Source organism: Sarcophilus harrisii, chromosome 1, assembly GCF_902635505.1.
Source record: "Sarcophilus harrisii chromosome 1, mSarHar1.11, whole genome shotgun sequence".
NCBI lineage: Eukaryota > Metazoa > Chordata > Mammalia > Dasyuromorphia > Dasyuridae > Sarcophilus > Sarcophilus harrisii.
Genome location: NC_045426.1, coordinates 619,039,367 through 619,051,613, shown reverse-complemented (window position 1 = coordinate 619,051,613; position 12,247 = coordinate 619,039,367). Strand labels below are relative to the sequence as shown.

General features: G+C 33.6%; 1 protein-coding gene across 7 annotated transcripts in view; it reads left to right on the top strand.

Annotated features, from left to right (window-relative positions):
* Nucleotides 1–12,247, top strand: part of ASAP1 (ArfGAP with SH3 domain, ankyrin repeat and PH domain 1) — a 459,738-nt gene that overhangs the window by 334,939 nt on the left and 112,552 nt on the right. For all 7 annotated transcript variants that reach the window (XM_031947203.1, XM_031947200.1, XM_031947198.1 and 4 more), the window contains 2 exons: nucleotides 7,899–7,974; nucleotides 9,119–9,205. In XM_031947203.1, coding sequence (XP_031803063.1) covers nucleotides 7,899–7,974; nucleotides 9,119–9,205 — 163 coding nt within the window. The remainder of the gene's footprint in view (nucleotides 1–7,898; nucleotides 7,975–9,118; nucleotides 9,206–12,247) is intronic.

Here is a 12,247-nt window from a genome sequence, read left to right as displayed (position 1 = left end):
AGATTGATGAATCAACTAGTAATTTTCTCTAATGAGAGTGGGTAGGTAATGATAGCATTTTAACTTTCTCTTCAAGAAAAACAATTGGTTAATCATACTAATGTTCCTCCAAGGGAGAGAAAGAGAGGGAGCATGGCCTAGTATAGCAGCTCTCAGAGTATAGGCTGCAGATCCCTGAGGGGGCAGGGCCTGCAACATCCCTTCAGAGAGCCCATGAGGTCAAAATTATTTTTATAATAATATTAAAAATTGTTTGTTTAATTAAAATACTCCTCCTCCTAACTACATATTTGTGTGAGAAGAGATTTTCTTCATGGACTTCAACATAAACCATGTATCATTACAGACTGAATGCAGAATCAGATAAGAACATTAAATTGTCTTTTTAAAGTCACATATTAGATTTTTGCAAAAATGGTGTAAAACTTCTCACTAATTTTTTTTGTTTTGGAAAATATTGTGAATTTTTTATTTTGAAATGTTATTTATATAAACATCTATTGGGTTTGTTTTTATTTTAAATTAAAAATATGTTTAAATGTTACCATTTTTTCTAAGTTCTAATAAATTTTTATTTCTAATAAAGGAAATATATAGATATAATAATGAACATACTAGTAGTAAGTGTTTAATAACTAGAATTTAGGGAGGGAAATGTATTCATAACACCCTTTTAGGCTTACTTTGACTTATTAACATTTTTTCCATTACTTTTTTAAATGTGGACAATAAACAGCAATATAAATCAATTCCTTATTGTAGTATTTGCCAATTTCTAAATGCTCACACTAAAAGTTTTAAAAGTCAACTCATATATGAGATCTGCTGGCATGGTGAGTAGAGGACCATTTTGTAGTTAGGAAGAATGGTTTCTAGTCAAACATAATCTAGTTCACTTGGACAAGTCACTTAACATCCTAGTGCATCTGGTACCAAGGTGGAGGTGCTAATGTGATAGAAGAACTTCTATATTAATAAAATAAATCCCAGAGAGGATAAAGAGAGCACCTAAACAAAATTAGAACCAACTATCCTATGTCTTTCTCATATCTGTGTGTATATGCATGTACATGTATGTGCAAATGTACATTTTTGTAATGTTATCATATATTAATATTGTGTGTCAGGCTACCAGTCTAATAATCTATTTTTCTGTAGCATAATTAGTATTAATACTAATCCAAATGACTTTAATTAACTTATATGATTTCCCTACTTTCTAGGCATCCTCTTCATACATATTCACATAAGTCAAAATTCATGCATATTGTTTCATAATTATATAATTTTTATTATTTCTTTTATCCAAAGAGCTACTCAGTAAAATTCAGTCATACCCAAAAGCAACTAACCAGCTGTGGTCATTTCTAATATTTGATGTTTATCAGCCCAATACCCTGTTTAAATAATGCAAAAGAATATGCTAATGATGTGATAAAATATTAATAATTATATTATGTTACTAATACAAAATAACCTAGAAAGAATGTATTTCTCTTGAAAAAATTATGAACATTTAACAGTTTTCTGAAGCAATACAATATAATTGATATAGCAAGGGGAAAAAATCTGTTACTAATTTTCATTAATAGAAGAAGCTTCTACATCCCAGTTAAACTTTGTCCCAGTGCTTTCTGTTAGGGGGAATAGTTCTGAAATGTTCTGAGATGTGGCATTTTGGACCAAGGTCCATTTTGGTTTTAATTTATGAGAGGAATTTTTTGAAGAAGTTGTTTTTCATTGGTTTCTGTTTTCTTTTAAACACATTTTATTGCATTCATATTCCTGGCAATAAATGAGCTACACACTTCTCTGCACTGCAGCTCTCTGGTCTTTTTTCAGTTTTCTTAGATTAGGAGGTTTTCTTCCGAGATCTGAATCTAGTAAAGTTTGTTCGAGGTGTTTTTTTTTTAAAAAAATCTATATATACATATGTTATAGCTTACAATCCTCCTTTAAAAAAAAAAAGAAAAAGGAAAAACACAAATGTTTTCTAAAGGGACAAATTTTTAGAAAAAAAATTAGAATCAAAGAAGGCCAACTTATTAAAGTCAAAATGACTCAAAGTATCAGAATCCTTCTGCATTGAAAAGAACCAATAAGTACTTGTGGGTTAAACCTCAGAATCCACCTACCTTAACTTGTATCTGAAGAGAAATTACCTGACAAACTGTTATTTAGCTTCCTCTTAAAGACTCCAGTGAAAGGAAATAATAGCAAAAACAATTAATGTTTATATGGTACTTTAATGTTTGTGAAACTTTTTTTATCACTTGATCCTCATAACAAACTTCTTATTATAATTACTATTGTGACTATTATTATAAAGTATAGGTATAATAGGTATTATGTTTATCTCTATTTTACATATGAGGAAACTGATATTGAAAGGTTAAGAGTCACTTGACTGGAAACATCTGAAGCAGGATTTGAACTCAGCTGTAATTGTTAGGCAATTTTTCCTTAAGCAAAGAGCTAAAATCGATCTAATCTTCCACTTTACAGAGTGCAGGCATCCATGTGGGCTATACTCATAAATGACAGTCTTTGAGAGCATGTCTTAAGAGGATCTGCTAAAGAAATTGGGGATATTTAGCCTAGAAAAGGAAAGAGATAGGGGAGGTGTGATAGCTGTCTTCAAGTGTTTGAGAAGCTGCACATAGATGAGAGATTCAATTTACTCTGCTTGTCCCAAAGGCCAGAATTAGGAACAACCAGTAGATAATACAAAGTGGTAAATTTAGGCTTGATTTGGGAGAGGGAGGAATCTATTCATAATTAGAATTATCCTTAAGTTGAAGTTACTGCATCTGGATTTAATGGGTTCTCCTTATTAGAGGCCATTAGAATGACCACATCATCCACATGCAGAAGAAATTTATGTTCAGGTATGAGTTGAAATAGATAATATCTAATTTCTCTTCTGACTCTGAGATGCTATGAAGATCTAATAATTAAAAAAAAAAAGAACAACTTTAATGCTTTTATTAAGATTTTTTTTTTGCCACTAGAGCACTGAAAGATAAGAGAATGCAGTGTCATCAAAAATATTTTACTCTGAAAGTACTCTGCTTCCTCTTTAAATAAATAATCGTCAGCTAACCCCTCAACTCCAGACGGATTGAGTGTTTGTAGAGGACTGGCTAGTAGTATCATAAAGCTTAGCTCATCACAACAATTAGAGCATAGAACCGTGTTGTCCATAAATTTTAGGAAAACTTTTCTGTTTCTCCCAGGAATGCTTACTAGGCCATATAAGTGGAAGCATAGAAATTTCACACCTTTCTTTCAGAACCAAAGGGAATTGTGTAATATTTGAACAAAGGAAAGTAATTGGTTATTCTCTAAATCACCATTATGGTCTTTAAATACCATGGGGATATATGGCATATGATTGAAGATTGACTGGAGTTTCACCAGGCACATTTAGGAACAAATGTCACTAAGTAACTTGGATTGCCTTGGAATCAATATCTCATTTAGTCAAAGCCGTGAGCATATAAATTAGATTTTCAAATTGAGGTAACAACTGATTCACTGGAGGATCATTTTTTGGATTTTGGTGTGTGCATGTATTTTTAATTTGGCAAATAATCTTCATGATACTTTCAGATAAAAGTATTTCAAAAGTTTAATTTTCATCATCATGAGCTTTTCCAAACACTAGCTAATTTAAAGCCAATTCAGGAAGTATATGGGAAGTTGGTTTTTCCTATGGCTTTAGAATGATGAGAACCAAGTATAATGCATTCCTTTTCCCATCAATGTTAACTGTGTATTCAGCATAGCTTCAAAGAGAGAGTTGATTTGATCATATATTGACTTTTAAAATAATTTCAAAACTGAAGATTCATTCAGATATGAAGTGTGAATCATATTGAAACATTTAATCAGGCTTAGAATCATATTAGAAACTTATGAGCTGTGCTATTCTGTCTTAAACTTATTATATCAGAACAACATTGCCTATTGATTTAGAACTTAAGGGTACATCAACCTATTGATTTCCAGACTGAAATGTCTTATGGTCCTTTGCCAATAAAATATTTTAAAATTCCCTTCAAAACATGCCTTTTAAAACTAAAGCCATCCCCACTGGTCCAACAGTCAGATAAATAAGGAAAATCCTGACTTGTTGTTGGTACATATAACTCATTATATTTTAAATAAAGACTATATGGCTTTTGTTTAAACTCCTTGGGACATGGCAATAGTAGTTATATTTATTGAAAAATGTTTTCTTATATTTTGTTGATTGTTAACTTCCCTTTTTTTATTTTTACTTTCTGGGAAGACTGCTCCATGGGTAACTGTGATGAAAGAATTAAACATTCAGTAGCCCACATTTTGGTGGCTAGTTAGGCTGATAGCAGACTTGTTCCACTGGAAGGTTATTACAATCCTTTACAACATGGTGCAATCTGCCATACCATGTGCAGTCATTACCTATTCTTAGAGCATCCAAGGTTACTTCCATGCCAAGACAAGTCAGAGTAGGGTTTTTGGAAGGCATAAATGTTACTGTATAAATTGGGTAGTGGTGTGGAGTGACTCCTTGGGATAGTATTTGTATATTTATAGCAAGTTTGCTTCACATATTCCTTCAAGTTCAGAGCAATATACATTTCAACAAGACAGAATCAAGAACAAAAGAGGAAACATGGGTTTAATTCTCTGACTCTTACTAGCACTTGACTTCTCTGATCTTCAGTATTCTTCTTTGTGAAATGAAAGGGTTGGGTTGAATGAGTTCTGAGGTCCCTTCCATTCCTTTATTTCTATCTTTCTGTTATAGTCAGGGAGATCAGAGACACTAGTATGATGCCATCCTTGGAACTAGCTTATTTAGGTTTTAGTAGAATTACTGTTACATTATTGACTAGCATCTATACAAGTTTTGCTTGTTTTGCTGCATGCCAGCCTTCTCTTATTTTCCAAATCCAAAACAAAGAAATTAAAACTTAGATCGAACTAGATAAGATGATCTTGAGAAACCCCCAAGCTAAAGGATGTCTTCATTCTAAACTACCTTCTACAAATTAATCTTTCTCAATATTTTATTCCTTACTTTCTCTCCACAACTTCCTACCCTTTTGCTCAAGAAAGAAGGGATTCCCTATTTGAATGTCTTTCCCTTCTACCCCCCCCCCCTTGCTTCTCTTAAATAGAAGGAATATTGACCTTTTTTTTAACTCTAATTTTCCCTGTTCACAACTCCTTGACAATCCCTCCCCATCTCTTACTTACTACTTCAAATCTGTTTTTAATAGAGTTTACCTTTATCCTAAGCCCTTTTTTGGTGAGACAATGAGTACAGTTGACAGAGTGTTAGATTTGCAGTCAGTAAAGCCTGAGTTCAAATTTTTCTATATATACTTACTAGTTCTCTGTCCTGAACAAGTCATCTTACCTATTCAACCCTCTTTGAGGCTTGTAAGGTGAAGATAATAACAATACCTGTGTCATATGAGTATTGGGAGGGCCTGATGAGATCATATGACTAAGAGCTTTTCAAACCTACAAGCACTATTTAAGTGATTGTTATAATGCTATTATCTAACTTTTTCTCATATTTTTCTAGTAAGGTTCAGATAGAAACATTCCTGTATCCTACTCTTTCCATAATTAGTGTTCTGTGAACTTTACACAGGTGGATAAACTCTTTTATAGTTGATTTAAAAATATTGAGATGTAACCCATCCTCTTTAGATTTATTTGAAAGTATCCTTGGTACAACCATAGACATTATCATAAGGATGACATGCATCTCATCATCATCATATTATTATTATTACTATATTACTATTGTTATTGAGGTAAAATTGCTCTTATATCAGAGATAAAATGAAAACCCTATAGACTTAGCTATAATTATCTTTTGTTTTTTTAATCTTTTAATTTATATATTTATGCTTTCAATACGGGGTATCATTCCCCTAAAGTAGCATCTTTAATCAGATGTTTTCCAGTGTGGATAATAAGTCAAAATCAATAAGAATGCTTCAGATGCCCATTGTGGGTCATTTGCTATGCTAGATACTAGTGATAGAAATACTAAAAATTATTTAGTCCTTGCGTACAAAAAGCTTATAGTTTCTGGAAAGACAAAAAACCCACATTCTTAAATATATACAAATAAATATGTAATATAAATACAAGAAAATTTCAGGAGGGAGGGCACTAACAATTAGGCTCAAGAAGGGTTCAAGTAGAAAGTAGTGTTTGACCTAAGTCATGAAAGAAGCAAAGTTTTTCATGAGGTGGAGGTAAAGATAGAATGCATTCTAGACAGAAGGTGGAATATTAGAAGTGAGGATTACAGAGATGATTGTTGTTTATCCATTTTTCTCCAAGGTGATCAGTACATCAGAGAGATAATGTTATGATATGCAAGTGAATTGAAGTGAAGGAGGGCTGTGCAAAATCGCCAGCCTCACTTTCTCCTTCAAAACCATCTGAGTCCAGTGGCCAGTTATAGATTAGGACAACTGGAGATGGCCTTTGATTCAGTGAAAAGAAACTTTGGCCTTTTTAAACCTAAGTCTTTAACAGGTCTAGTTTGACTGAGGCAATGCCAATTCAGTGATCAAAGATTGGTAAGAAAGAAATGAGGCAAAGAATGGCCCTTTTTTTTTTTTTTTAACTTATTTTTTAAAAATCGATCTGGGAGGAGAGGATCTTCAGGTTTCTGGTCATAACACAAATAAAAGCCATTTACGTTTACTCTGAGACAATCGGGATCCAAAGACCAAATGGGGATTGTCTTGGGACTGATTGTTGACCAATCAATGAGACCCATAGTGATTTGGTTTTAAGGTTTGGTCTTAAGAAAGAAATCCAACCCTGTTAACCAAGGTTTCAGCCATCAAATGTTATATTGCAAACAGTTTGTCTGGACATCTTTAAAGGGGAATAATAAATAATTTGGAAAGATAAGTTAAGGGCCAAATTATAAAGGGCTTTAAAGAAACTGATAGTTTAAACTAGAGGCAATAGAGTCACTCGGTATATATTTCTTTTATGCAACCTGGATCTGAGATCTTCTTCTAAAACTATTAAAATGTTAAGCTTCCTGGGGCGTCTGATCCAATCTCGTCACTTTATAAATGGAGAAACTGAGGTCTATTGAGACCTCATTTGCCAAAGGTGACACAGGTATAAAAAGCAGGATTTGAACCTGGATTTTCTGTATCCAGAAAATACCAAGATCACCCACTGCATCCTGGGCCATCAATCAAGACTTGCCTTGCTAATGGTCTTCATTAACCCTGGAGGCTGATAACTTTGTCCAGCACTGCATTTAAATCCAGTTCACTTGCAAGTCAAGACATTATCCCTGTGATGTCCTTGGTCCTCTTCAAAAATGGATAAACTGCTATTTTGGAGCTACATAATCTCATGAGGCATTATTCTAGGTTTAGAAAGAAAAGGAAACTATATGAGATCAATAATGCCCCCAGATAAGACTTGGAAATTGTTATTCTCAATCAAATTATTTCAGTCTGTTTCCATGCAATTTTCTTTCTTTTTTCTGTTCTAAAAAAGGGGGAGAGTACAAGAGGAAAAAAAAATAGAAATATCTGAGAAATCAGATGAGCTGAGCTATAGTCAACAGAACACTAATTGTACATTTCTATGATCTAATTAGATTGATGTGTAATGGGTATAAGTGAAAGCATGTTGGCCTGATAGGTCACCTGAATTCTAGTAGTATCTTTTCCCCTAATTTCCTGTGAACTAGGACAAGGCACCTAATTTTGCTGGACCTCAGTGTCTTCAACTGTAAAATGTCTATAAATTTATTTTTCAGTTTTCTAGTGGGATAATTTTGGTTGTTTTTAGTTTTGTGGGATTTTTTTTAATATTGTTGATAAATCACAAATTATTTTCTATTGTAGCTTTTTTCAGGATGGTTTGAAAACAGCGGATAAATTGAAACAGTACATTGAAAAGCTGGCTGCTGATTTATATAACGTAAGTTATTTGTGAAGTAAATGGCTTTTAACATGCTTATGTGAATAAACACTACCAGTCAATTAGACTTGGTAGCAAAAAGACATATAAAATAAATGACAACAACTTCACAGTTTAGTGACTTGTCAATATATACCTTGAGAAGATGGGCTTTTAGCTCAACTCAATTAATGAGGCCATCAGTGGCCAGGTAATAGACACACCAGTTTTTGTGTGTGGCTAATAATGACTTCTAAATTGATTTATATTGCTGATGTAGTTGCATTGAAATCTTATTGCTCTCCTGTCTACAATATAAGACATTTTACTTTCTTTGAAGAAAAACAAAAAAAGATGAATAAAATTTTTAGGCTTAGTGCCCATAATGTTGAAGGCATGGACTGTAATTTGGCTGTGAATGCCTATGGTTGAACAGTACATCCCTCATTATTTCTAATAATGATACATTCCATTTACACATGCTTCTTAAAACATAGTTTGAAACATGTCTCTCTGAAAGACTATACATAATATTTCTCTTTTCCATCATTCATTAATAAAATGCAAAATAGTAGGTAATAAAACACTTTTTAAAAAGCTATTTGAAAGGATAGCTAGGTGGTGCTGAAGTCAGGAGGACCTGAGTTCAAATCTGACCTCAGACACTTAACATTTGCTAGCTGTGTGACCCTGGGCAAGTCACATAACCCCAATTGCCTCAGGGGGAAAATATTTTTAAAAAGCTATGGAGGAACTGTATTATAAGAATTCAAGCAACTGTTTCTGTTTAGTTAAGTAATGTGATTTCCATTAATAAAAATTTTTGGTACCAAAGAACAAATTATCAATGTTACTTTCTTATTTGTGACTAAAATAACACTTCAGAGTCTTAATTGGTAGCCCAAATTGGTTATTTAGAGAAAAGACATATCGTCACGTTATCTTCTTAAAGTTCCTTCAAAACATACAATTTGGTACATTCATAAATGAAAAGTCTTGGATTTACCTTTGCCATTTTCAAAAATGGCATTGCATTACATATTTTGATAAGTGAATCAGTGCTGCCCAGTGTACATGTTTGTTTGATGAGTGGTGCATTGGGTTGAATTAAATCAGGCCTGTGAAATGTAGAAGTGAATAATGAAAGCAATCTCTTCTTATTCAGATAAAGCAGACTCAGGATGAAGAGAAGAAACAGCTTACTGCACTCCGAGACTTGATAAAATCCTCTCTCCAACTTGATCAGAAAGAAGTAGGTGGCCTATTTATTCATGACTTGGGCTAATGATGTATAAGTGAGGACTGGAGAGGTACACTTTCTCAGGTCTCATTTTGGTCATAGTAGAAACGGATAGCTGCATATAAACACAGCGCCAGGGTTTGTTTATCTCCAAAATCTGTTTTTGAGAAAATAGCAACGGACAAACTGCCATGAGAGTTAACAGTGTAGCCAAAAAATCCTGGAATATTACAACAGTCTTTGTTGTTGTTCCCCTCTTTTTAGCCTTCCCACACCCTTCTTTGTCTTTCTTCTTAAACAGCTACAAACTGGGACAGGACAGTTTATGCAACAGTCAGAGATGTTGGATGTTGGTCACCTATGCCTTCCAAGTACAGGGCGTTATGCCCACTTGTTGCCTAGAAACAACCCCCTTGGGGAAACATAGTGTTTCTTTTTCCTACTTTAGCTAATTGTAAGTCCAGAAAGTTTCACATTTTGTAAAGGACCAGGAATTAAAGTGCTTCATTGTGAAGCACACTCTTGGTTTTAACCACTTAATAAGATAGTTAAAGGTGATATAAATATCTTAAAGATTCTTTAAGACAAAAATATCTTGGACATCCTCATTATTCTATTCATGGGATTCACAATGACTGAGTCTACAAAGAAAATAAAGTATAAGATGCAGCTTTTGGCTGCAACCAAAGTACAATATGTACATCGAGGTCTTCTAAGAGTGTGATGAATTTGTGCTGAATTATCTTATACTTAGTTCCATTTCTGGTCAGGGTCTTTCCTATTTAAGATGGCTAGCCAGGACTGATAGAGGAGAGAGGCACAATGTAGAACTGGATTTTAATAATTCAATGTATTTGGTCAAAAATAATTAATTTTAATAAAAATCAAATGCTATAAGTCAGTGAAGAGCAGGAATAAATTACTTATTTTCCTACTTGTGAATCACAATACTGTCTATGCATCTTTCCTTTGTATAACACAGAAGAGGCAGAGAATAGATGTCTGAGAATGTCAAAAGGAGACTTTTTATTTAAATACATGCTGGACCAAATGATCTGCAAGGCCCTTTCTTATTCATATTCCTCTGTACATCTTGGTCTATTAGAAAGAGATGTTTAAAAAGGGTTGGCAGTTGTCAATGCTATAACATTACCCATGCATATAACTTGTAAATAAAAAGCTATTAAAATAAAAAATAAAATAAAATAAAGAGATGTTTATGCCTAGTCTCAATGATGATATACTCTATTCTGTGCCTTCTTAAGGAACATGGGAAAGTTATAAGAAGCTAAATAGATGCTAGACATCTCCCCCTGAACTGAGAACTGGGAATATATATTTAATGATGCAAAGAACACAGATTTTGCTTTAAAATTTCTGTGCAACTGGCATACTACAGAAGCAGGATAGAAAATAAATATGTCCTATCACTAACTTAATTAACCTTTAGTGTTTCACAGAAAAATTAATTGGGAGTTTTTCTACAACAACTTTGGAACTCTTAGAATTTTTAGAAAAATGTGAGACAGACACTTGGTATAAACAGTAAAACAATAATCATCTTACATACTCATAACAAAAAGATTCTTTCATTTACTGGTTTCCATAAAGAATACTTTGCCTGATACACTTAAGCCTTTATTTGTAGTGGAAAAAAGTCTTAAACTAAGAGTCATAGGATATTGGGAATTGAGTCCTATTCTTCTTCTTTATTATTTCAGTTAGTGATCTCTCCAGCTTCTGTGAATTCAATTATCTCTCTGCTGATGATTCTCAGTTCTATTTATCCACCTCTAAACTTTCTTCTGACATCCATTCTTTCATCTCCAACTTTGTTGACCATCTCAAATTGAGCATGAATATGAACTCAACATGTCTAGAATTTTCTCTCTTCCCCATCCTGCTCCTACCCCAAGCCCTTTCCTCTTCCCATCTTCCTATTAATGTTGAAGATATTATAATTCTTTCCAGTTACACAGGCTTGCAACCTAAGTGTCTTTGTTGATCCTTTTTTTCTCCACTCTACATCTTCAATTTGTTACCTTTTGCCTGTACTATTACAGTAGCCTGCTAGTAGATCTCCCTGCCACAAATCTCTTTTCATTTCACTCAGCTGCCGAAATTATCTTCCTAAAGTATATCCGACCATAATCCACCTACCCCATCCACACCTCAATAAAAGAACTCCCTATCACTTCTGGAATCAAATGTAAAACCTCTGTTGTTGAAACCCTTTTATAAAATATGTCAATCCCTCTATCTTGCATATTTTTTAGACCTTACTCTTTCCCTTCTTAATTATGCAATCCAGTGACACTGACCTTCTTGTTCCACAAAAAAGACTTTCCATCTCTTGACTGAGCATTTTCGCTAGCCGTCCCTCACACCTATATGTTCTCCTTCATAATCACCTTCTGGCTTCCTTGAAGTTCCAGCTAAAATCTCATTTTCTATAAGAAACTATCCTTATCCTCCTGATAATAGTGCCTTCCATCTGTTGATTATTTCTAATTTATTTAATATGTTTGCTGACATTCTTTCTCCTCTCTCTCTCCCTCCTTTCTTTCCTCCCTCCCTTTCCATCTCTCTCTCTCTCTCTCTCTCTCCCCTGTTCCCCCCTCTCTTCCTCTCACTTTCCCTCCCTCCCCCCTCTCTTTTTCTTTCTCTCTAACTGTAGAGAATGATACAGCTCACTTTTATAAGTGATAGATAGAAGCAGCTGATTGTCAGCCAGTCATCAGTAAGCAACACAAGTTTCTGGAAAATGGCCAGTCATTTTGTATAAAAATAAAAAAAAGGAGAAATGATCACTGGATATTCCCTGTGCTTGGCTTCAAATAATGAATTTTAATTTATATTAAATTTATTTTTATAATTTAATTTATAAGGTTGATGCGGAAATTCCTCAAATTGATTAATTCAATCTCACTTATACTCCAATAGATCTGTGATCTCCTTGATATAAGAATTCCCTCAAAGTATGCAAATTATAATCCATCTCTCCTTAATTATTCTCTTCATTTCTTGTCTTTATGTCTTTGTCCTCTTATGCTT